General features: G+C 42.5%; 1 protein-coding gene across 1 annotated transcript; it reads left to right on the top strand.

The window, feature by feature from the left end:
• Positions 1 to 26,026, top strand: prkcda (protein kinase C, delta a). The gene is made up of 18 exons (XM_041888210.2): positions 1 to 273; positions 8,335 to 8,470; positions 8,731 to 8,930; positions 9,016 to 9,085; positions 9,508 to 9,667; positions 11,718 to 11,749; positions 11,957 to 12,042; positions 14,152 to 14,281; positions 14,364 to 14,464; positions 20,939 to 21,032; positions 21,395 to 21,525; positions 21,704 to 21,877; positions 22,142 to 22,233; positions 23,484 to 23,546; positions 23,810 to 23,948; positions 24,133 to 24,321; positions 24,442 to 24,570; positions 24,803 to 26,026. Exons 2-18 carry the CDS (start codon positions 8,356 to 8,358, stop codon positions 24,959 to 24,961), a joined length of 2,064 nt encoding a protein of 687 aa, XP_041744144.1. The 5' UTR covers positions 1 to 273; positions 8,335 to 8,355; the 3' UTR covers positions 24,962 to 26,026.
• The last annotated feature ends 1,235 nt before the right edge of the window (positions 26,027 to 27,261 follow it).

The following is a 27,261-nucleotide window of genomic DNA, read 5'->3' as shown; positions in this document are numbered from 1 at the left end:
GGAGATTACCAATAATCAGTGAAACCAAAAGAGTACCTGGACCCGTGCATTTTGGGTTACCGCAAAAACTTCTGCATCCGCAGTGCAGTACAGTGTGTGTGTTTGTGTGTGTCTGGTCGACGTCACTTTGCTACAGTCTGCGGAAAAGCCTGAGAGCAAGCGAGCAGTAGTTTACTTCCTCGATCGACGGAATCACAGAAAGAGTAACCAAAGGGAAGACAAGAAGAAGAAAAGTCACGAAACAAGAAATAATCCACACGTTTGCAAGACGAGGTAAATTAACGGAAAATGACTTTCGGTCATTCGGCCAATTGAGAAAAACAAAGATATGTTTGTAACTTTTTTCGGTGTTGTTGCGTTTTGCAAAGTAGTTTGAGAAGTTTTTCAGGATTGATTATTGTATGCTTAAATAGCCTTTATACTTTTTACTTGTAGTTGCGCTTGCGCGAAAAGCGTATTAACGTTAGTATTTCGGGTACTAGTTTACAACTGTAATGTTATCTGTTGATTGTGGCGGGCACTGATATGCGCCACATTCCACGTAAAAATTGCACAGTAGTCTACAGTTTCATGATGTGCAAGAGACGAATGAATCCTTGAAGAGAACGTTGGCAGTGACGAATACTTCAAATAATTCTAAACTGTAAACGCCGGGGTCTTGTTATGAGCAGACTGTCAACGAGTTTAATTATATAAAGCCAGACTTTTCTCAATTATGAGACATCAAGAAACCATTATTGTTCATTTGTGGGAAAAGAGTGATGATACTGTACATAATAGCCCACCTAGCTTCCAAAGCGCTCTGGGGTTTCTCAAGATCATGACATTTCCGTGGGTTCGTTGTGACAATGCACTGGGCACACACTGGTTGTGTCAACGTTGTTTCCACGTCCTTTTCATGAAATTACGTTAAACCAACATGGAATAGACGTTGAATTGACGTCTGTGCCCAGTTGGAATGCATTGATGGAGAAACCGTTTTAAAGGCTTCCACTTATCCACACTGTTCAGTTTATTTCCCAGTTACTTGACATTTCATGACCAGTTCTGCATGTTTGTTGTTGGCTAATAACTGGGTTTAAAAAAAGAAAGGTACTTGACTGTCAAACTTTGGCCCCCAGGGCCCTTTTGTATGCAACTTTGCCTGCTAAGGAAATGCCCCATTCATGTTGCGTTGCATTGCATTGTGAGTCACCACTGTGCCTAATCATAATGCCAACTGAATTTGGTGAACCACATCCACATCCAACTCACAGTGCACAGATGAAGCAAGAATAAGACATGATCTCTGCACACCCAGCTGTTGACCAACTTGAACTGATCAGATGATGATGTTGAAGACACTGATCTCATTCTCCTCAAAAGGAAGTGTGTGTATGTGTGTGTGTGTGTGTGTGTGTACCGGCGCATGGAGTAAAATTACCCTTTAATTTCCTATTCCAAAGTGTCCCGCTATAAAGACTGGACTGATCATTGTGTTGCATCCTCCATCACATAGAGTGATCAGCTTTATCCATACGCTACACTTTCATTGCCTGGAGTACAGCCCATTGTGTTTGTGTGTGTGTGTGTTTATTTGCGCTGCTCAACGATCAGAATATCATACCTACACTGGAACATTGTTCAGCTCACTAGCTGCATGGCTTCGGCTGTGATTGCACTGGAGAAGTTATGTCATAGAGTAACAGGCTGAATAGTGGTCACTTTGAATGGCCCATTAGAGTTTGAGTTATGAGTCTGTGTTAGAAGGCTTGTAGTCATTACCGCTCGCTCTCCGTTCATCCATCTCTCCCTCTCTCCCTTCCTCTCACTCTCTCTGTTACATCATAAGTATTTGTTGTCGCCCGTTGGTTTGGTAACAGACTTCAACTTTATAGATAAAGTTGCACTATAGATAGTACAGTACACGACTGGCCAAGTAGCCCCGGGTTATGAAGGAGGAGATTAGAGTCCAGGTCCTCTACAATCTACTACAGGTCATGCCTCCTGCATTGTCTACTAGAAGTGGTCTGCTGAGAAAGAAAGACCATGACTGCCATAGACAGTAGGGGCTTTTCCAGGACTGCTGTCTCACTAGTGCGTGTGTGTGTGTCAGAGGGGTTGAATGTGCTTCTTTATGCTTGCACGTGTGTGTTGGTCTCTCTCAGCTATTATAAGAGTGTTTGTCTCTGTGTATGGTGTGTGTGCTTTCATGTCTACTTGCATGAGTCTGCCATTGTTGCGTTGTTTGATCTCCACAGGGTGATGATGTTACGATGCTTCGCTTCCCTGTCCAGATCTTTATTCTCTACATAAAAGTTTGGACTAACACACAGTGTCACACTCCACCCACACATGCGCGCGCACACGCAAGCACACACACACACACACACTATTAGTGTTCGGTTTAAAGCTGGAATCCGCATTGGGTAAACCGTGCCACTGGTCGCCCCAGGCGCATTTGTTACTGTTTTTGTTTTATTTATGGAAGGAGGAGAGGAGCATCCAGCATATTGGTAAAAAAAAGGAATATAAACTCTGCTGTTCTACCACATGTGCAATGATGTCAAATGGGGAAAAAACAGTCTTTGTTGTTGTGATATCGCAAACGGACATGGCAGTTTCACTGCTAAGGATTAAAGCTTTAAGACCCAGGTGATTTGATAGCATGTGTAATGTTTATTTAGCTCAGTTTCGTTGAGTGCTGTGATAGAATAATCTACAGCCTTGTAAACACACCTGGCTACCCATGGCAACTGACTAGTAACTAACACGTTTCCAGTCTGCGCTAGTCATTTACTAGAAATCTCTGCCACAGTTTGACAGGCTAAGGATAGCCAGTGTACTGTAACACAGCTGTGTGATGTCATTGTCTGAGGTGCTGTCAGTCAGCTGTCTGTGAGTCAGAACGGGATGATGTGTGAACGCATGACTGCAAGGGACAATATGCATACGTTTATTCAGCTGCTCTACTGTAAAACACAGTTGCTGTGATTCACTAGATTGTCATACTATAAACAAACAAAGTATTTGGAGAGGGAGGTGGACAGTGGACACAGGCGATGGGAGAGGAGGAAGAAAGAAAGAGATATGGAAAGGAGGGGAAGGGAGTATGAGCTCACAGCCATAACCTCGTCCCCAGGCTCATCGCATACAGAGCGAGAGAGAGAGAACCGGCTGGTGGACAAGATTATAGTGCTGAGCAATTAACCAAAATGTCAGTTATTTTTCATGTTTTAAACAACTAATTGACCAACCTCTGTAAAAATTATTTGAATTCCATTTCGTTAGTTTTTTTAATGTGAGCTCATTGTGCATATTGGGCTGCAGTTTCTCTAGAGATAAATCAGATCATGCCAGAACTGTGCGATATTGTAGTGAGTTGGTTTCCAACAGGCCAATGTTTTACGATATGCAACTTTTCAGGGAAGTTAGGAACCAATATACACAAGCAGTCAGGAAAGCAAAGGCTAACTTTTTCAAACAGAAATTTGCATCCTGTAGCACTAACTCCAAAAAGTTTTGGGACACTGTAAAGTCCATGGAGAATAAGAGCACTTCCTCCCAGCTGCCCACTGCACTGAGGCTAGGAAACACTATCACCACCGATAAATCTACAATAATCGAGAATTTCAACAAGCATTTTGCTACAGCTGGCCATGCTTTCCATCTGGCTACCACTAACCCGGCCACCAACTCTGCACCCTCTGCTGCAACTTGCCCATGCCCCCCGCTTCTCCTTCACACAAATTCAGACAGCTGATGTTTTGAAAGCGCTGCAAAATCTGGACCCCTACAAATCAGCTGGGCTAGACAATCTGGACCCTTTCTTTCTAAAACTAGCCCTGAAATTGTCGCTACCCCTATTACTAGTCTGTTCAACCTCTCTTTCATAACGTCTGAGATCCCCAGAGATTGGAAAGCTGCCGCGGTCATCCCCCCTCTTCAAAGGGGGTGACACTCTAGATCCAAATTGCTACAGACCTATATCCATCCTGCCCTGCCTTTCGAAAGTATTCGAAAGCCAAGTTAACAAACAGATAATCGACCATTTCGAATACCACCGTACCTTCTCCGCTATGCAATCCGGTTTCCGAGCTGGTCACGGGTGCACTTCAGCCACGCTCAAGGTCCTAAACGATATTATAACCGCGATTGATAATAGACAGTACTGTGCAGCCGTCTTCATCGACCTGGCCAAGGCTTTCGACTCTGTCAACCACCGCATTCTTATTGGCAGACTAAATAGCCTTGGTTTCTCAAATGACTGCCTCGCCTGGTTCACCAACTACTTCTCAGATAGAGTTCAGTGTGTCAAATCGGAGGGCCTGTTGTCTGGACCTATGGCAGTCTCTATGGGGGTGCCACAGGGTTAAATTCTTGGGCCGACACTTTTCTCCGTGTATATCAATGATGTCGCTCTTGCTGCTGGTGACTCTCAGATCCACCTCTACGCAGACGACACCATTTTGTATACATCTGGCCCTTCATTGGACACTGTGTTAACAAACCTCCAAATGAGCTTCAATGCCATACAACAATCCTTCAGTAGCCTCCAACTGCTCTTAAACACTAGTAAAACTAAATGCATGCTTTTCAATCGAACGCTGCTGGCACCCGCCCACCCGACTAGAATCACCACTCTCGACGGGTCTGACCTAGAGTATGTGGACAACTACAAATACCTAGGTGTCTGGTTAGACTGTAAACTCAACTTCCAGACTCACATAAAGAATCTCCAATCCAAAGTTAAATCTAGAATCGGCTTCCTATTTCGCAACAAAGCCTCCTTCACTCATGCTGCCAAACATGCCCTCGTAAAACTGACTATCCTACCGATCCTTGACTTCGGCGATGTCATTTACAAAATAGCCTCCAACACTCTACTCAGCAAATTGGATGTAGTCTATCACAGTGCCATCCGTTTTGTCTCCAAAGCCCCATACACTACCCACCACTGTGACCTGTACGCTCTTGTTGGCTGGTCCTCACTACATGTTTGTCGTCAAACCCACTGGCTCCAGGCCATCTATAAATCACTGCTAGGCAAATCCCGCCTTATCTTAGCTCATTGGTCACCATAGCAGCACCCACCCGTAGTCTGCGCTCCAGCAGGTATATCTCACTGGTCATTCCCAAAGCCAACACCTCCTTTGGCCGCCATTCCTTCCAGTTCTCTGCTGCCAATGACTGGAACGAATTGCAAAAATCTCTGAAGCTGGAGACTCTTATCTCCCTCAATAACTTTAAGCATCAGTTGTCAGAGCACCTTACCGATCACTGCACCTGTACACAGCCCATCTGAAATTAGCCCACCCAACTACCTCATCCCTATATTGTTATTTATTTTGCTCTTTTGCACCCCAGTATCTCTATTTGCACATAATCTCTTGCACATCTAGCATTCCAGTGTTAATACTATTGTAATTATTCTGCACTATAGCCTATTTATTGCCTTACCTCCATAACTTGCTACATTTGCACACACTGTATATATATTTTCTGTTGTATTTCTGACTTTATGTTTTTTACCCCATATGTAACTCTGTGTTGTTTTTTTTTATTGCACTACTATGCTTTATCTTGGCCAGGTCGCAGTTGTAAATGAGAACCTGTTCTCAACTGGCTTACCTGGTTAAATAAAGGTTAAATAAAAAATAAATAAAAAAATTACATAGTTTAGAGCAGAAAACGTGATGATTAACTACAATGACCATAATCCATTGCGCTGCTACTTGTACTTGTTTCTTTAACTCCTGCTACGGAAGAGACAGAAGAATGTGCGATCAAGAGGGGATACATAGCAGAGCAGTTTACACATACACGTACACCCAGCAGCATCAGTCACATGTTACCAATGTACAGAGCAGTTTCTTCGTGAGGTATCTCTTCCTGAAAATACATTATCTAAGTGATTGATAGTTGGTATTCAGCAGTCATAAAAGTATGCCTTATTTACTTTGAAGAACTAATAAAATAGTGATTTTGTCAGACTGCATAGGCAGCAGCTCTATAGAGAGGAGATGATAACTTGGAATGAAATAATAAAGTCAGCAAATAAAACAAATGTAATATACACAACAACTGAAATATTTTATTAAAATAAAGGTATGTCAATAACTGATGGTTAATAAGTGATAAGCAATCATGGGCAATCACTACCATCATGGGACTTTTATTAATTGTTTTATTGTGTGTTGTTACAGCATTCAACCCACATAATGCATAGTGCATTTAATGTTGAAAATAATTATCAAACCAAAGTCGAAAATCATAATTATTTTTTATAATCGAACCGAAACCAAACCGACCTCAAAAAGCGCTAATGGCTCAGCACTACAAGATTAGCTCACATGCTATGATCTGATGGGTAAACAATCTCAATCTCTGTGGTTGCCTGGTAACACAGGCACACACACACACACAGTTTATTATTAATCAACACCCGGAATCATCACAGCTCAAAGCTTGAACACATCGACTCCTACTTTAGTACACTCTGTCTGTCATTGTCCCGCCTCTTTTCTGTCCTCTCTTATTTTTTCTCTTTTTTCTTTCCTTGTTTTTGCCGTCATTGTCTTCTGACATATCTTTGATGTGTACAGTGTCTTGCGAAAGTATTCACCCCCCTGGGCATTTTTCCTATTTTGTTGCCTTTCAACCTGGAATTAAAATGGATTTTTTAGGGGTTTGTATCATTTGATTTACACAACATGCCTACCACTTTGAAGATGCAAAATATTTTTTATTGTGAAACAAACAAGAAATAAGACCAAAAAACTGAAAACTTGAGCGTGCATAACTATTAACCCCCCAAAGGCAATACTTTGTAGAGCCACCTTTTGCAGCAATTACTGCTGCAAGTCTCTTGGGGTATGTCTCTATAAGCTTGGCACATCTAGCCACTGGGATTTTTGCCCATTCTTCAAGGCAAAACTGCTCCAGCTCCTTCAAGTTAATGGTGCTCCGTGGGATGTTCAAAGTTTCTGATATTTTTTTATAACCCAACCCTGATCTGTACTTCTCCACAACTTTGTCCCTGACCTGTTTGGAGAGCTCCTTGGTCTTCATGGTGCTGCTTGCTTGGTGGTGCCCCTTGCTTAGTGGTGTTGCAGACTCTGGGGCCTTTCAGAACAGGTGTATATATACTGAGATCATGATCAAATAGGAAAAACGCCAAGGGGGATGAATACTTTTGCAAGGCACTGTATGGGTGGTGGTGTAGAGCTGGGGAACAGAAACACAGGTATGTTGTTGAGGAGCCCTCTTTAGACTTTGGATTTGCTGAGACTTGCTCCATCCCAGGATGCAGGGAAATACCTTCACTACCAGAGCTACAGTACACTCAGAGAGAATCACAGAGATCACACACACACACAAACATTCTTCAACACCTGTTACTATAATTTCACACCATACACACATTCTCACTGACAAAATTATAAATGAAGCTGTTCTTGACAGAAGTGCTTAAATGCCATTCTTTCTGTGTTCCTACTGTAGCCTATGTGTGTGATGGTTTGGATTTGGGTTCTTCTAATGTGAGATTGAACCGTCAGAGTTTAAGTTTAACCATTGGTTTACAGTGTCAGTAAAGTTAAAGTCACATGTGGATGTGAGAAGGGCGTTGTTTCTCAGCTCTGTTTCTCATTAGTTGGTTTAGGAAAGGATCTCAGGCCTATATCACAGAAAGAGTTTCTGTTTGTTAAGGTGACTCATAAAGTATCTTTCTACACACCCATACTCTCTCTCGCTCTTATTCACTCACTCACTCACTTACACACACACACACACACACTCTCTCTCACCTACACTCTCACACACACACACACACACACACACACACTCACACATACGCACACACATATACGCACTCACACACATAGTGGCTGGTTGCACCACAGGTGGCTGGTTGCACCTTAATTGGGGAGGACAGGCTCATAGGAATAGCTGGAATGGAATTAATGGAATGGTATCAAACACGTGGTTGATACCATTCCATTGACTCCATTCCAGCCATTATTATGTGCCGTCTGCTAAATGACGAAAATGTAAATGTAAATGTAATATGGATACATATCACAGAGGGGTACTTTAGGCTTTGCTTATACTTTAAAAATGAAACAATGAATGAAACAATTATCCACATTAGTAGCATGTGACTGGTGCTGGTGGATATGTGTATGCATGCGCATGCCTGCGTGCGTGTGTTCATGTGTGTATACCTCTCATCACAGATGGTGATGTTACTGAATCACGGCTGGCAAGTGCTTATGAACAGGAGGCTGAGTGACGGACATGTCACTACAAATATGTTGCCGTGGTTACATTCTGCTTGGCCATGTCTTTGAACAGGTGGCCCAGTGACACGTCACCATGGCGCCCTTCTTGCGGATCGCCTTCAACTCCTACGACCTGGGTGTGCTGTCTCCGCTGGCCCCTTCTGATCCCCCCTTCTGTGCCATCAAGATGAAGGAGGCCCTCACCACTGGTGAGAATTGGACTATTACTGTAGTTATTAGTGTGTTATAGTAGGACTATTTTTGTCCCATAGTCACATTGTAACCTTGTCATTAAATACTTTATGTCCTATGAAAGTCTTGCATGAGGACCAGTGTGGTACAGATATGCAAATGTTTTGATTGTTACACAAGAGTATGAAAAATCAGTCTCTATCTAACCTCTCTTTTTAACCTCAATCTAACCTCTCTCTCCTTCCCCCTCTTTCCCTCTCTCCCTCCTTCTCTCTAGAGCGTGGTAAGACCCTGGTTCAGAGGAAGCCCACCATGTTCCCAGCCTGGAAGGCCAGCTTCGACGCCCACATCTACGAGGGGCGTGTCCTGCAGGTGCTGCTGATGAAGACTGCTGAGGAGCCATTGGCCGAGGTCACAGTGGGTGTGTCCGTCCTTGCAGAACGCTGCAAAAAGGCCAACGGCCGTGCTGAATTTTGGGTAAGAGGGTCTGTGGCTGCAGTCTGATTCTCTACCATCCTGCCTGAATTATGTGTCTAACTTACATATGCTTGTTTGTGTTCAGGTGGACCTGCAGCCCTCAGGGAAGGTGATGATGGCAGTGCAGTTCTTCTTGGAGGGAGCAACTGATACAGGTGAGAGTCAGGAGACAACGCCCAACTCTCTTCTTCTCATCCTCCACTTTACCCTTCCTACCTGGCCTGTTTTTAATGTATCTTTTATATGTGATGTTTGTCACGCTGAAGCCTTCTGTCTGTTCCCTTGGTTCTCATCTGTTCACTGCACTTACTTCTTGAATACAGACAGAGCAAGAGGGAACAGAGCAGACTGCACAGCACACACATTCTTGCAGTCATGTACAGGTCTTGTATATGAATCCCTGTCAGTGGGTTTTCTAAACATAGTTCTCTAACTGGCTTCTCTACAAGGTTTTGCCTGTTTTCTCATACCAACAGTGGACCAAGCACTCCAAATGTTGTCACTCCTGTTCCTATCGCTATAATAATGTTTCTAAACCGTAGCGCTCCACTGACGCTTCTCTCCCTGTCACCCATAGAGGGCAAGCTGCCCACGAAGGAGGAGGAAGGGGGGCCCACCATAAACCGCAGACGAGGAGCCATCAAACAGGCCAAGATCCACGAGGTCAAATGTCACGAGTTCATCGCCACCTTCTTCAGACAGCCAACCTTCTGCTCCGTCTGCAGAGAGTTTGTCTGGTCAGTTATTCAGTCTGTCCAGCCATCTGTCTCTATGGCTCTTTACTCCTAGCTCTATTATCTGTTAGCTTTATGCTAACAGAAGTGATTCAATATTTACAAGTTTTATTATCAGTTCCACTCATCTAATTTAAGTGGCAACGTCTTGGTCGGTCTACTTTATACTGAGAGACTGAGTGGGGAGATGAGATTAGACGATGCCTAAGTAATCTCCTCCTATCTATCTAACTTTAGACCTAGGGTTGGTGGCTCAGGAAGCGGGTCAGAAGTCCTGTATTGTGTGGAAATACCAGCACAAGACTTATCAACATTTAGCAGTGTATTTGCAAAATCAGCACAGCTTCCACTACTAGTCATTTATTTTCAAGTGCTGTAGTGTGTTGTGTTCTACTAGAATAGGTGGTGTCTCTAGAGACGGTGGCAGAGTCTCTGTTTGCTGCTGTATAAATGGTGCTCACCTGTCAGCTACAGTCACAACCAAAATGATTGGCACCCTTGATAAAGATAAAGGGTTCCAAAAGAGTTCTTGTCTCCATAGGAGAACCCCATTTGGTTCCAAGTAGTACCCTTTTGGGGTTCATGTAGTACGCTATGTGGAAAGGGTTCTACATGGAACCATCTGTGGAAAGGGTTCTACCTGGAACCCAAAAGGGTTCTTCAAAGGGTGTACCCTTTTAGGTCCTAGATAGCACCTTTTTTTCTAAGAGTGTATAAAATAAACAGTATACAAATACTGAGCTATATTGTATGCAAAAAAAATAAGGGAAATTATATTATTTTATACTAATAAATTCTTATCAGAGAAAAAGATAGGTATCAAAATTATTAGCACCCCTGTTTTCAATACTTTGAGCACCCTCCCCTTGCAAGAATAACGGCACTTAGCCTTTTTATATAATGTTTTATGAGATTGAAGAATACATTGGGAGGGATCTTAGACCATTCCTCCATACATAATCTTTCCAGATCCTTGATATCCTTCGGTCTGCACTTATGGACTGCCCAACAAGGGCCCCAGGACCAGTGGAAGCAAAACAGCCCCATAACATCAAAGATCCACCACCATATTTTACCATAGGTATGAGGTTATTTTCTGCATATGCATCCTTCTTTCGAGGCCAAACCCACCACTGGTGTGCATGGCCAAAGAGCTCTATTTTCATGTCATCTGACCATAGCACCCGGTTCCAATCCAAGTGACAATGCCGTTTAGAAAACTCCAGGCATTTACATTTGTTGGTTGCTCTCAATAAAGGCTTTTTTATGGCAACCCTTCCAAATAGCCTATTGGCATGGAGGTGGCGTCTAATTCTAGATTTGGAGACTTGGCGACCCCAGGATGCGACCAAGTTCTAATAATTCTCCAACTTTTCTTTGCCTCCCGAACCATCTTTCTCACTGTGCGTGGGGACAAGATACACATGGGTCCTCTTCCAGGCATGTTTACCACTGTTACAGTTGGTTTGATCTTCTTAATTGTTGCCCTAATAGTGGTAAGTGGTATGTTTGTTTTTTCAGTAGTTTTTTGGTACAACAACCATTTGTCTCTTTTCATTAGCGAGTTCTTTGCCTTTCCCCATGGTGATGGATGACAAATGGATTTTATGGATGACAAATGGATGCGTGTTAGCACTTGTTTTATCCCCCCATTGAAACAGGAAGCCTTGAAAGGCCACAATACAGTTCCTTAAGCAGAGATTAACTTTTTAAAAGTTAGGGGTGCCAACAATTCTGACAAGTATCTTTTTTAGATGTTCTTTTATGACCAAAAAAATACGTTTTTCTCTGAGCAATTGTATTAGTATGAAATAATATAATTTCCCCATATTTGTTGAATAGAAAATAGCTCTGTATTTATATTCTTTATTTTATACAGTCTTCTTTGCTCATCTTTATCAAGGGTGCCAATAATTTTGCTTGTGATTGTACAGTATGTACTCCGTTCTCACTTTGTCTCCGTTCATCATCAGCACAGCACCTAATCATTAGGTGATCATCATCATCACTGGCCCTCCACAATCTCTCACTCCTGTACCTTTGTATTCTACAGGGGCCTCAACAAGCAAGGCTACAAGTGCAGACGTAAGTGTACAATAATGTGGACAACCTACTGCTATACAAACCCATACACACAACATCATAGATACATGTACACATCTATAAACACTGTAGTTATAAACACTCCCTCAATACAGAGCTGACTATACAGCACTACTAGTGACTTTGATATCTGCCTGTATGAACGGTGCTCACCTGCCATCAATGTACTCCATATCCCTTCTCTCCCAGAATGCAATGCAGCCATCCACAAGAAATGCATCGACAAGATCATCGGCAGGTGTACGGGCACAGCCGCCAACAGCCGGGACACTGTGGTACGTTGGGACTACTTATTCATTAATTTATTAGGACATTTATTAATTTCCTTATTTACTTGTCCTGTGTCAATCCAATGTGGAGTTTTCTCCCTCTGGCATTTTCGGTTCCATTGATTAAACTGGTCAGGATGTTTTCCTCCTTTAACAAAAAAATGAGGGTTCTTTGGAAAGAGTGATAGTTATATGTGGAACCATACTGACCCAAATAACCCTTTGAGCCCTTCAATGGTTCTTTGCAGTTCAAAAAAGGTATTTACTCTTTTAGTGATCATTAAAATGTAGGGGTGGCGGCTCATTAGAATATTTTGTGGCGTGGCTGGCTCACAGCACTTTTTGTGCAACTGTGAATGAGAGTCATTCCAGTTTATCTAATCTGTTTAGTTATGCTATTACATGTTATACACTGATTATACAGAACATTAAGTACACCTGCTCTTTCCATGACATACTGTAGACTGACCAGGTGAATCCAGGTGAAAGCTATGATCCCTTATTGATGTCACTTGTTAAATCCACTTCAATCAGTGTAGATGAAGGGGAGAAGACCGGTTAAAGAAGGATTTTTAATCCTTGAGACAGTTGAGACATAGATTGTGTGTGTGTGTGCCATTGTGTATGTGTGAATGGGCAAGACAAAAACATGTAAGTGACTTTGAACAGGGTATGGTAGTAGGTACCAGGCGCACCGGTTTGTGTCAAGAACTGCAACACGGCTGGGGTTTTCATGCTCAACATTTTCCTGTGTGTATCAAGAATGGTCCACCACCCAAAGGACATCCAGCCAACTTGACACAACTGTGGGAAGCATTGGAGTCAACATGGGCCAGCATCCCTTTGGAATGCCTTCGACACCTTGTGTCTCAGTATATATGACAATGGCCAGTGACGGTGTCTTGTACAAGACTCACGTATGGCCTTGTGTCAATTGAGAAGTCAGTAGTTCTCAATGATCTCCTCAGGGACCCCCAACCGTCCCAGAGCTAGCACACCTGATTCAACTTGTTAACAAACACAATAATACAACTTACAATATAATATGGCTATTAAACCAGAATAAAAAATAACTCTATGGTTCTACAAAGAACCTTTGAGTTTGAGAAAGGTTCTTTATAGAACCATTCTCCATAAAGGTTCTATAAATAACCATAAAAAAGGGTTCTATATAGCACCAAAAAGGGTTGTAACTTTTTTAAATGGTTCTTTATAGCAGGGTTTCCCAAACTCGGTCCTGCCCCCCCGGGTATACGTTTTTGGTTTTTGCCCTCGCACTACACAGCTGATTCAAATAATCAAAGCTTGATGATTAGTTGATTATTTGAATCAGCTGTGTAGTGCTAAAAGCAAAAACCAAAAAGTGCACCAAGGGGGGGGCCCAGGACCGAGTTTGGAAAACACTGCTTTATAGAACGTTAGGAAAGGGTTCTTTATAGCACAATACATATTATATTTAGAACCTTAAGCATGGTTCTTTATAGAACCTTCAAAAAAGGTTCCATATAGCACCAAAAAGGGTTCCGCTATGGTTACAAGCCAAATAACCCTTATTTGGCACTATATAGAACCATTTGTTTTTAGTGTGTAGCTGTGATGCCATTAGCTGTCGAAGTGTCATAAGGTCAGAGTCCAAACTAGCAGGCATCAATCAGACCTACAACCAATCGGATGAGGTCCCCTCACATTCCAGTCAATATTAATCAATAGAGGGGCCAAAAGAGCACAGATAACTGAGCTTAGAGGTTACATTCAAAAGTGAGGGAATCTGCATTCACTCACACATGAGAAGTGGTGAGAAGGGGTGTGTTCTGAGTGAGAGAGGGGCTTAAACAAGGTATTCTGTAACCTAGAGAGAGAGCAGAAGAGGAGACCAAGAGATAGTGTGTCTGTCAGTCTGTGGCCTTCTAAGTAACCCCACTGACACAAGGGACACAAAACAAAAGGAGAGGGGGAGAGAGCATGGAAGGAGAGAGGGAGACAGAGAGAGGAAGCGAGATGGGGATGATGAGACAGGTGCGCAGGGCCATGAGGTACCCTCCCAGGCGGGTATTTTGCCCCCCCTTGGTACCGATGGGTCTGGGTGTTGATGAGTTGTGTGTGTGTCCATCACAGTTCCAGAAGGAGCGTTTTAAGATTGACATGCCACACCGCTTCAAGAACCACAACTACATGAGTCCCACCTTCTGTGACCACTGTGGCAGTCTGCTGTGGGGCCTGGTCAAACAGGGCCTCAAGTGTGAAGGTAGGGAGCCGTGTGTGTTGTGTCTGTGTTGTCATTGTATTTAACTATACAGTATACTGTAACTCTTTCTATTCTCTCGTAGATTGTGCCATGAATGTGCATCATAAGTGTCAGGATAAAGTGGCCAACCTTTGTGGAATCAACCAGAAACTACTAGCTGAAGCACTTACTCAAGTCAGCCAGGTGAGTGAGGGAATTGGTTGTGTGTATGTGCAAGTGTGCAGGCGTGTGTGTGTGTCTCGTGTGTGTGTGGATGTGTGTTCTTGCAAGCACATGTGTGGGTGTGAGTGTTAGTGCATGCATGTATGTATGTGTTTGTGTGTGTGTGTGTGTGACACCTGACCCAGATCTATCTGTATGGCGATGGGAACTTGAGTTGCTTGTCCTGGTGTTGTGTTAAGTCCCCTATTTAGGGGACTTTGAGCAGTTCTGGACAGGTTCCGACCATCATTTTTGTGTACAGAGTGCTCTGTGAACGGCGCAACATCAATTGCTTTGCACTCCGTGAAAGCTCTGGTTGTCCCGTTTCACATGCCACTCTCCGCTCTCATCTGAGATGCTGTATGTGAAATCTGACACCTCATTTGCATAGGGAGCGACACATTACTTTTTCTGGCTTATCCAGACAAAGGATCGATTTCCACTGGCTGTGAACCTCGCAGCTCCGCTTACAATACTGCATATGAAACGGGAGACCCTATCAATTGCAGAATAAACAGTCTCATCTCGCTGTGATGTTCTCAGATGGATTTAGCGCTCTCAACATGTAAAAATACAAAATAATTTCGTACAATTGAAACAAGACCGCTTTCTCTTGGTCACAGACAGCCAAAATCCCATTGTTCTTAAAGCTGAAGTTGTAACGAGTCAACAGGCATTTGAATGGCGTCTCTGCGTCGCTCAGAGGACACTGGACACAAAATGCTCTGTCTTCAGTTATATGAAATGATGCCAATTTGGTACTGTCACTAAGTATGATCATATTTATTTTACAGTTATAAGAAAGGTGAAATATTATAGTAAGTCATTTATAAATTGATTGTTACAATATTTAGAAATAATTTAAATCATTTCAAGCCTATTGCCCTATTCATACATTATTTTTAATATTTTAATATTTTAATCATATTTGTACTGTGTACTTGAGCTTATGTCCTCATGGGAAAATCAAATGCTTCTAACCAAAAAAGTCACCTTACCTTGATACTTAAAACCTAAATCGATACTGTCATTTAATGTGGTTCTTCAATAATTATGCATAATACTTGTTGGATGTCCAGCTAATTAGTTACACCGCAATATTTTCACACATCATCATCTGATCTAGGAATGAACTTTCCGAATGACAATCAAGTGATGAACAGCTGTTGTGATAGCTCAGGCGATACAACAACAGCCCAATTGCTGGAAAAAAGTGTTCGCAAGGAATGTCCAGAATATTTTGGTGTCTCATTCGTTACGCTGGTGAAGACAGTTGTGCCTGGATCCACGTTGGATATAATATCCCTAGTGAGTTGATGTTGATCATCTGTTGTTGTCTGCTTGATTTACAGCAGGTACTCGTTAGATTTAACAGAGAAAGCATCAAGGTAATGTGTTTATGTTTTCAAATGTTTTTGGCCTCGGATTGTACACCGTCTCCTATGTGCACTTGTGTAGGATATACTATTGCGCAACACCCAACACTCTTCCTATTAATTATTCTAGATATAATGACAACAAATTACATAGCCTAGGTGGGCTTGTTCACAATATGATCTTGTAATGAAATAACGTGACAAATACATTTTGTTTTCCATGTTACACCTGCAATTTTAAACAACACAAGGGGCTTGAAATAGCCCAGCTACTTTAACTTGAATTTGGAGCTGGAATTTGAATACTGGAATAGGCCTACCTTGAAAATCAGACTTTTCCTCAATTTGGTGCTTGAAAGGTCCTTGTAATTATTGTTGCCAATTTATAAGTTCTCTTGCTCCCTTATAATTATCTGTGATTTAATTTTTAATACGTTTTTGTGAGATACTTTCGTTTGTTTCCCGCTGCTTCAATTGATGGGTGTTGCGCTACTCTTACCGTAAAACCACATGCGGTTATTATGAGGATGACAACATCTAATGTTGGCTTCAACTTAGCTTTCCATACAAATCATTCCATTAAAAAAGGAACCGTTTTTTTGGTCACTTTCTCATTCTAAAAACAGCAATGGTGAGATTCAAATAGTGAGCTTAATGCTACCACTATTCATTGCTTTATTTCGTGGGCCTGCGTCCGCCACATAGGCTAGAGAAAAATCGCCATGCATGCATCCAATCTATTTAGTCAGGCAATGTCCACATTATTCTCACATATTTTAGAATGTAATAATAATTTGAATCTCAATGCATTGACAAGGCCAAAAACATGCATTATTCTTAAAGTGGTAATGGCCTACTTTTAAAAAACACTTTTTGCTTTTCGCTTTCTGGGGAGGGGGGTTCTATATTAGGCCCTATATGTACAATTATATAAATTATACAACTGTATAACATTGAGGTCCTTAAATTACAATTAAGTCCTTGAAAAAGTCCCTGAAAGTCCTTGAATTTGACTTGCCAATGTCTGTATGAACCCTGATTAAAGGATGTATAGTCCTAGGCCTATGCTGTTGTATAGGTGGAGTTATGGGCCAATTTGCATATATTCACTTTTATTCCTCTAAGTACACATGTGGAACTGCATGAAAGTCCTTTTAAATTTTGTTTCAAACCATTTTGATCCCAATGTCACACATTAGCTGCATTATTTATTGAAAAGACCATGTCTATTTAGGTGAAAATCTACATTTTTACATTACATTTAACAGATGTGGTGCTGTGGTTTCAAACATCACTAATGTTCCTTATCATGGCCCTGTCTAGCCAATAGCAATCAATATCTGTGTTCCCTCGGACACTATGTTCAACTATTATGTTATGACTGTGGTCTGACTGAACAAGCTGCTATGTCATTCTTATGACTGCATTATGTAGGCCTTATGACAGTGGAGTCAAGTGAAATGCTGTATAACCGTACAACTACTGTCTTTTACAGCACTGTCACTGTGCCAATTATTTCCCCCATACAGTGCCTTTGTTTTTGCACAGCAAATTGGTCAGTGTTACCTAGTGTTGATTTTTCAGTGTAACATTTCTAGTGTTGATTCAGGAGTTAAATTAACTCTCTAAGAGTGAAATTAACACTCAGTGGTGTAAAATAACCCCAGTGTTAGTATTAATAACCAGTGTTGAGTGTGAGAGTGTGATTGTGTCAGTTTTACACTGTGGGGCAGAGGTGGAGGGGCCGGCAGGGGTGGGTGCGGTTTCTGGGATGTCTTGGGTGGTGACAGGAGTTGGGGCAGTTTCTGAGACATCTTGGGTGGTGGGTTGAGCGGTGCCTGTGGAAAGGTCTGGTTTTGGGACTGGTTCTGGGTCTTTGTTGTGGAGGGGGTGGGGGGTTGGTGGGGTTGGGGTTGGGATTTGGGTTAGTGGGGTTGGGGTTGGTGGCGATGGCCCTTGCCCTGCCGGCGTAGGAAGTGGCCCCCTTTCCTGCACAGGTTGCAGCGGCGTGTAGAGATACAGTCTGAGGTGGGATGGTTGTCTTTACAGCTCTTACAGATGATGGCTGTGCAGGCTGTGGCCAGATGGCCCAGTTGGCCGCAGTTCCTGCGCAGTTTGGGCATGCCGTAGTAGTGGACGGAACGCCTGTTGTTCCCCAGCGTGATGGTGTTGGACTCCGCCCTCTCCGTTTGGTCCGTTCTTAACTGGACCAGCCATTTTCGTGCCCCAGTCCAGACATTGTTACCTTTCCTTTGTCCACAGCCCTTCAGGTGTCGGGTGGACCATGGACTGGGGAGTCAGGTCGGGCCACGGTCAAGCCACTGTTACCTTTCCTTCTTCCCCAGTCCTTCTGATGTCAAGTGGCCGTGGACTAGGGGAACAGCATCAGCCACGGTCAAGCCACTGTTCAAAATATAATAAAATACAAGAGAGATAGATAGATAGATAGATAGATAGATAGATAGATAGATAGATAGATAGATAGATAGATAGATAGATAGATAGATAGATAGATAGATAGATAGATAGATAGATAGATAGATAGATAGATAGATAGATATGGTAGATAGATATGGTAGATAGATAGATAGATAGATAGATAGATAGATAGATATGGTAGAGAGAGGGATACAACCCCAGAACATCTCCACCACACAGGGTTGGGTGTAATGAAGTGAAACCAGAGCTGTAAATAGTTCCATTTTAGGTCAATTTATTTGGTTATTCCAAAATGTATTACATGTTAAAATTTCAAATCAAATTCCCAATAATATACAATTCAAACAATAAGTAATCATTCAAACTTAAGTTAATCAAATCAAAAGAAAAACAAACAATTACCCCAAAAAATTACAAACAAGTGCATTTGATTAAATAACAATAATCAGTCCGTCAATTAGTTAGTTAGGCCGTCAGTCAGTCCGTCAGTCATGGTTGGTCTGGTGGAGTGGCTGGATATCGGGAACTGCGGCTGGTGCTGGGTCTGGATCTGTAGAGGGGAGGAAAGACAACCTGAGGAGCAAGCAGACACACAAGGGAGCCCTAGACCCAGAGGTCAATGGTGGTACTTCCCAGTGTCCTGCTCGCTCCGGGTGAAGGTGTGATCTTTGGTCCCTCCTCCGCGCCTTGTCTGGTGGTCTGGTGCTGGTACTGGGACTGGTGCTGGATACCGGTATCTGGATTTGTGCTGGGACTGGTACTGGATCTGCAGAGGGGAGGAAGGAGAACCTGAGAAGCAAGCAGCCACGGAAGGGAGCCCGATACCCGTAGGTCAATTGTGTCACTCCCCTGTGGTCCGCTCGCTCTTGGTGAAGGTCTGGTGTTTGGTCCCTCCTCGTCTGGTGGTGGGACTGGCCAATTGGATCTGGATTGGTGCTGGGACTGGTGCTGGATCTGCAGAGGGGAGGAAGGACAACCTGAGGAGCAAGCAGGCACACAAGGGAGCCCTAGACCCAGGGGTCGGTGATGGCACTCCCCTGTGGTCCGATCGCTCCGAGTGAACTCCATCGCCCTTGGCTGGTGCTGGAGGTGTGGTTGGTGCGTGGGGCGTGGAAGAAGAGGCTGGACGCTGAAGACCAGAGAACAGGTCTGGGGTTTGTCCTTCCATCTTGCCACCCCTTATACCGCCTTCGCCTGGTCTTTATGGAAATCTGATGTTTAATTTTAATGATAACATACACCTACAGTAGGAACTCACTTGGACAAAACATTTAGGAATTTAACAACCATGTCTCTGTCACTAACAAATACAGTCATGGGTGGTAACTCTACAATTCACTCAAAAGGCAAAGCACACTGGGAAATTATATTTGAGGCATGTCTTAATGGGGGCGTGGCTTTCAATTCATTATTTTTGGCCACCTGTGAGTGGAAGTGTTGTACCAGTTTAAGTGTTCTATGGTTATCTTAATTTAAGTTTGAGCATGTTCACTGCCAGTTCTGAAGTCTGTAAATACTTACATAAAAGCATGTTGTAATAAAGATTTGTAAATATAATTGTAATGCACTTAACTTAACACTGAGTGACCTTGTCAAGAGATACTGACCTTTTGGTGTAATGGTTAAAAATACTATAAGAGGTGTTATTGTATAACACCATTGGTGCAAACTATATACACTTCCTAGTGTTAAAAATACTATGTAAAGTGTTATTGCATAACACTGAAAGTGTTAATTCCTTAACACTGACAAAGTGTAACAGCGTCAGCACCAAGCACAGTAATAATTTAACACTCAAAAGTGTGGACCCGTATAGACGCTGTTCCAGTGTTAAATTGAACACTGTCAGTAGCTAGGTTTCCATACAATTGCCGACAGATTTTCATTTGAATATTCTAAAATCTGCCTAAAAACAATATGCGCATTTTCCCCACCAGATATTTGTTTCCATCAAAATTAAAATTGACTTGTTGCAGATAAAAGGCTGTGCGTGACGACATAGTGCACATAAAAATACCTTTTGCGGGTAAATTCCCATGTACCGAATAAAACAATACAAGTTAAATGGGTTTCTATTGCATTTTCAACTCTACTGAATTGCGTATATAGCGAATGTGCCCACTCTGGTATTGGCACGTGCACTCTAGCCAACAGCTCGCAGATACAGTGCAGGTATAGCCTACATGATGATATTATTATGGACAAAAGAGCCAGATTTTGTCAAATTGCAGCCAAGCATCGATCATCACGTCGTCAGAATAAGACCCTCGATATTTATTGGAAAGGAGCGTCAAGCTCACATCACCTTGCACTGTCACCTCCCTGTGAAGTTCATTATAATTTATTTAATCTGTAGCCTAATAAACTGTATGCTTTCCTGAGTCGTAGTGGGAGGACCACATAACATGTCATCACATGACTTAAATATTTACGCATAAAAGTGTTCCCACCATCATTTCTCTGATTTATAAATTTGACTGACACAAGAAGATTCCACCTTGTCTAGTGTATTTTGTTCTTTCGACATTTGGAAAGTTTACCGACAAATTTGCTGTTTCCATCATGTTTTTATTTGCTTCTCCCTCTCATCACCCTTCTCTAAACGTATTCTCTCTCCCTCTATCTCCTGTTTGTCTTTCAGAAATCCTCCACTCGGCGCTCGGACCCAACCCTACCTGACCCAGATATAGGGGTCTATGAGGAAGTCAATATGAACTCCATTGGTGGTCTGGATGGTCAGTGTGTGTGTTTGATTTTATGAACATATTTGATGATGATGTGTGGTGTTAAATTCACTGAAATCAAGTTTGTGTAAATGGTTTGAAGACAAATATGTTTTTATATCCTTACAGAAAAACCACATGATTTCACATGTGAAAACATGTGTTTTTGAAACACTTCACATGGAATCACGTTTTCACATGTGTAGTTTCAAGTTATCACATGTTGTCATGTTATCACATTAACTTCACATAAGATCCCGTGATCACATGTGAAATTCATGTGTTTTTTCCGTAAGGGTAATGTTAATTATAATAATAATGATGATGATGACGATTGGGAAATGACTTTATAATGATCTGTGTGTGTTCCCCAGACGGCCCCCCCTATGCCAGGCTGTGGGAGGGCTCAAACCCGCACCCCCCATCTCGCCTCACCCACCTGACACGCATCAACGTAGACAACTTTGTCTTTCACAAGGTCCTGGGCAAGGGCAGCTTTGGCAAGGTAAGCCTGGTACAGCAGACAATCAGGATCCTAGAGCAGTACAGCTCACCACAGTACAGTTCACATACAGGACACCAGTAGACACAACAGACTTTATGTCTTCTTCTCTTCTTTCCTTTATTCTGTTCTTATCCTCTCATTTTATTCCCCCTACTGTCCCCCATCCTTCTCTCCCCAGGTCCTGCTGGCAGAGTTGAAAGGTCAGGGCGAGTGGTTTGCGGTGAAGGCTCTGAAGAAAGACGTAGTGCTGATGGATGATGATGTGGAGTGTACCATGGTGGAGAAGAGAGTCCTGGCCTTGGCCTGGGACAACCCCTTCCTCACACACCTCTACTCCACCTTTCAGTCCAAGGTACGAACTATAACCCTGCACACACTCCTTGGTCCTCTTATTGTGTGTCATTCTGGTTATTTTAGCAACAAATAGCAATGTGATGTGCTGAAGAGAAGCAAAAACAGAACAGAAAGATTACCCGTTGTGTCTACAAAAGCTGTCTCCGATAAGAAGTGATGTAAACGCATAACAAACTCGCTTTCATAGCTCATTACACCACTACTGTACTAGGTACTATACAGTATGTGTTATGATGACTGACAATGACCGTGTTGTCCACAGGAACACCTGTTCTTTGTCATGGAGTATTTGAATGGAGGAGACCTGATGTTCCATATTCAGGAGAAGGGACGCTTTGACCTCTACAGAGCAACGTGAGTTTCACCAGTCAGAAAGACTGATAGTGTATAGATTCAGATAGTTTGAGTGAGATCAAACACAGAGGAGGTACAGAGTCTCATGACTGTTGATCCCTTCTGAGTGTGCATCTGAAACTGGATGTTAAACTAACTGATGCTCAGTTTGATGTTACAAAGATCAGTCCTTAGGCGCCTATATAGCCTCTGTGCTCAGGACAGGTGAGATTCACTTCTACACAGTTGCCAGCGATACCTGATCCAGCATGGGCTAGACAGTTTCAGAGAGGGAGAGAGAGATATTCACCCTCTCTGCTCCCGCTGTATTAGTCATTAACCAATTGTGCGTGTGTATGTTTGCGCACCACACAAGCTGGCAGCGCAGAATGGAGTCTTGGTTTGGTTTCCTGGTTATGTCATATTTTTCCCTGGGCAGATTGGTAAACAGCTGAGTTTCCAATGAGTTCCACTATCTCAGAACATAATGAACCTGTTTATCTATCGACTGACTGACCCTAACCTCTTAACCCAGTGGCACAGAGACAGTGGGCCACGCCCTAAACACACAACAGTAAATCACATTGCACACTGTTTCTTACTGAGTTGCCTCTTCACCATTTGGCATGCTGTTGTGCGGTTCCCCCAGACTACTACACTGTGTGTGTGTGTGTGTGTGTCTACGTGGAAAACGACTATAGTATAAATACTATAGTATTCACTGTAGTGTTTTTGCTGTCTTTACTGTAGGAAGTCGTGACAGTAACACTGGCCAATTTGCTGTGTACTTGTTAGTGATTGTGAGTGTTGAGTAAGAGTCAAAGGAGAAACCTGTCTGCACAAAGCCCACTTCCTGTCAATCAATCAGTCTCTCAATCCTAATCTCTCCATCCATATCAAGGCCCAATCAGTTCCCCCACCCCAGAGGTAAAAAGAAAAGGAGGTCAGAGATAGGCTAATCCTTTAGCTGTGGCTAGGTTGGGGCCACTGGGCCAGGAGCACCTCTCAGGTTTCATTCATCCTTAAAGTATGAAGCCATTGTTCAGCTGTCTCAACTGTGCACCACACTATACAAATGGCCTCTTCAGTAATGCAGCTAGCTACACACTGGACTGGAGTCTTCAGGGACAGACAGCAGTGTTCAGGGACCAACTCAATAGGGAGATGGATAGATAGAGTAGTACTCTGCTGCCAGCTAGCTGGATCTCTAGACTGTGTAGTGATGTTTATCTCTCTTTTTCCTCCCTCCTTTCTTCTCTCCCTCCCTCCAGGTTCTACTCTGCTGAGATCATCTGTGGCCTTCAGTTTCTGCACTCCAAAGGGATCATTTACAGGTAAGTCACAAACATCGGCACTCTAATGTACACTCACTAACCTCTCACTCACTCAATCACATTACCATACAGATAAAAGAGAATGGCCAGAGCCCCTCCACCAAGGATTGATATAGTGATAGTATCACGTTGTGTGACAGTGAGTATGTGATTATTAGCTGTCACAACACTAGTCACCCTCTCACCCTTTCTCCTCCACACCTTTCTTCCCATCCTGTCTTTCCTCCTACTCTCCCTTACTTGTTTTGTCTCTCTGCCCTCAGAGACCTGAAGTTGGACAATGTGATGTTGGATCATAGCGGTCACGTAAAGATAGCAGACTTTGGCATGTGTAAGGAGAACGTGTTTGGGGAGAACCAGGCCACAACCTTCTGTGGGACTCCTGACTACATCGCTCCAGAGGTATGGAACGCAGACATGGCTGCAGCATCTCAAATGACACCCTATTCCTTATTTAGTACCCTGCTTCTGACCAGAGCCAGAGTAGTGCACTGAATAGGGTATTATTTGAAAAGCAATCACTACGAGTGTCTCACTGTGATGATGTCACTGACCGTGTCTTCCTATCTGATGACATCACTTTTAGATCCTGCTGGGTCAAAAGTACTCCTTCTCTGTGGACTGGTGGTCGTTTGGAGTGCTGCTGTACGAGATGCTGATTGGCCAGTCCCCCTTCCATGGTGATGACGAGGAAGAGCTGTTTGAGTCTATCCGTATAGACACGCCCCACTACCCTCGCTGGATCACCAAGGAGGCCAAGGACCTGATGGAGAAGGTCTGTATGCCCTCCCCCATCCCCCATACTGTGTCCCAATTCTGCCTCTAAGTCCGTTTCTCTCCTCCTTTGTGTGTTGTTATCCCTTTCTCACTGTGTTTCTCTCCTCCACACCTGCAGCTGTTTGAGAGAGACTCCACTCGCAGGCTAGGCATCGTGGGTAACATCCGTGTCCACCCCTTCTTCAAGACCATCAGCTGGCCCGCCCTCGAGAAAAGGGAGGTGGAACCCCCTTTCAGACCCAAAGTGGTACGGTCTAGACATGAGGTTTTATAGTGATGATATAGGACAGTTGTAATAGGCCTACCATAATATAACATATTTGGGGTTAGTGTATCATGTCAAAGATCTACAGTAATTCAACTACTGAATGCTCAGTAGAAATCAGGCATGTGCTGTTTATTATTTGATTCATCACTTACTGTCTCCATGTATCATGTATCCTGTCTTCTGATTGACATGTATCTCCTGCCAATCACAGAAAGCCCCCAATGACTGCAGCAACTTTGACAGGGAGTTCCTCAGTGAGAAGCCTCGCCTCTCCCATGGCGACAAGAACTTCATGGATTCCATGGACCAATCAGCTTTCGCCGGCTTCTCCTTCATCAATCCAGAGATGGAGCACCTCTTGGAAAAGTGACGGAGGGTGAAGCCAGGGTTACATTACCACTGTTTTAGGGTCAGTTCGTCAAGGTGTCCTCATTCATGTGATCAAACCCTCAACTTGAGTGAGCTGTTCTACGTTCAGTATTTGTGACTGTAATAGAAGTACAAGTTTCCTCCTCTGGTACTTACTTAGAGAAATAATAAGAGTTAAACTTATACAGTAATTGGCCTCTGTTGTACAGATAGGTGTTATTGTTTTTGTGTGCATGCTAGAGTGTCCAGGTGTACGTGGAGGCCTTCTATTTTAATGGTCAGACTTGTATTGTGTGTGTGTGTGTGTGTGTGTGTGTGTGTGTGTGTGTGTGTGTGTGTGTGTGTGTGTGTGTGTGTGTGTGTGTGTGTGTGTGTGTGTGTGTGTGTGTGTGTGTGTGTGTGTGAAAGGGAATGTAAATGCAAATGCAGGGGTTTTGTGTGAATGAGCTGTCTGCATGTATAAAGAGACCTCATACCAACACCAACCACCTCTCAATCTCAACAACCTCTGAATGTGTGTCACATATTCTTGAAAGATTAACTGAATCAAAGTTTTCAGTTCATCACTGCATGGGGAGCCCTTGCATCTATTGGCCAAGTACGAGGGAGTTGTGGTCTGTGTGGTCAATTGGACTGTTTGCCATAAGAAGACCAAGTTCAGACTGAGCAACTACAGGTACCCTGCCATTTCATGTAGCCTCATCTGGGACAGGGACAGATTTGGTGTAAGTGAATAAGTGCTTATTGTGTATGATGCTACATGAATGTCTTTATTTGACATTGACATAGCAAGATTCTGTATATAGATCTATATGTATATTGTTGTTACGTATATTATTGGTGCGCTAAGGATTCACATTTTTTACTGTCTCCATCTTTTACATCTTAATAAAAAATCATAAACTCCCAGTGTCTTCAGTCACTCTTCAAGTGTTACTCAGTCTGTGATGACCATATAAAACACAGTGAGTGATGTTTTATAAACCACACTCTCACTGAACTAATGAAGAAATATTATTATACTATTAGCGAGATTATCCAATCAAATACCTTTGCTTTCTGCAAATTGTGAACTCTTTTTTTTTTTTATGTTTATTTGTATGTGATGTTGAATCTAAATTAAATTCCCATAAGACTTTACCTTAATTTCTGATTTAGTTCTTGTATCTAAAACTCAATATTGGAGTGACCATGCCGCCTAGCGGGCCACTTGCATAATGTACACAAATCGTTCTGGCGACGTAATGGGTCTTCACCATAGACATTGGTCGTCGCTAGTTACCACAGCCACAAAGTCATAAACCTGCCTATCTACCCTATTATAGATACATCTAAAAAGAAACGTAATAATTGGTTACAAAGGGATTTATCTCTGAACAGTAGAATATTGCAAACAAAGGCTGAGGATATTTCGAAAATCTGATAAGCAAGAACATTGATAAGTGGTCCTCTGTAGCTCAGCTGGTAGAGGACGGCGCTTGTAACGCCAAGGTAGTGGGTTCGATCCCCGGGACCACCCATACACAAAAATGTATGCACGCATGACTGTAAGTCGCTTTGGATAAAAGCGTCTGCTAAATGGCATATTATAAGATACTTTTTCATTTTGTATGGAAGAACAGGACACATTATATCAAGAAATCTGTGATTATGAATAGGGTGGTCTCAATTTTCTTGATTTTCCCACTGAATAACACTCAAGATTAATTGGATTAACAATTCCTTAAGAATCCTACCTGTATATGGAATTATATCTCTCAGTAGGTATTTTTTTCTCATTTAGGTGGCCTCAAAATTCTCCTGTGTAATTACAATATTGAACAAATCCCGACTAATTTATCTAATTTCCATAAACAATCCATTTTAGCATGGTCTTTGATCTACAAGCACAATTTTTCTCCATACAGATATTTTATCTAGAACAATAGAGATATATATCTTATACAAAGGCAAGTCCTTGTTTTTTGAGAAATGGTTCCAAAACAATATTCTATTGGTGAGTCAACTGTTCAATGATAAAGGTTTTTTATTTAATTATGCCGAATTGTTTTGCTTTTCATAAAATACTGATGACTCCAAAGGAATTTACTGTAGTTTTTTATGCAATCCCCTCTAGAGTTATTGTACTTTTTAAGGATGTAGCCAAATCTATGCCCTCTTCTTTACCCTCTCTTGATCTAGTTGACTCACCAGTAGGCACGATATATTTCTCTCCTATTGTTTTTAACAACGTTAGGAAAATACGTGCCTTATTTCAATATGATGTTGTTTCAGTCCCATTTGTCATGTCTTTCTGGAATG

The sequence above is a fragment of the Coregonus clupeaformis genome, chromosome 10, assembly GCF_020615455.1.
Source record: "Coregonus clupeaformis isolate EN_2021a chromosome 10, ASM2061545v1, whole genome shotgun sequence".
Lineage (NCBI taxonomy): Eukaryota > Metazoa > Chordata > Actinopteri > Salmoniformes > Salmonidae > Coregonus > Coregonus clupeaformis.
The sequence above is the reverse complement of the archived record's forward strand: the minus strand, read 5'-3'. Positions and strand labels throughout refer to the sequence as shown.

Excerpts from the sequence above, each read along its gene's own strand:
- prkcda (XM_041888210.2), top strand. The coding sequence starts at position 8,356 with ATGGCGCCCTTCTTGCGGATCGCCTTCAACTCCTACGACCTGGGTGTG. Across the intron at positions 8,931-9,015 it reads ACGGCCGTGCTGAATTTTGG|GTGGACCTGCAGCCCTCAGG; the intron begins GTAAGAGGGTCT and ends GTTTGTGTTCAG. Across the intron at positions 9,668-11,717 it reads GTCTGCAGAGAGTTTGTCTG|GGGCCTCAACAAGCAAGGCT; the intron begins GTCAGTTATTCA and ends TGTATTCTACAG.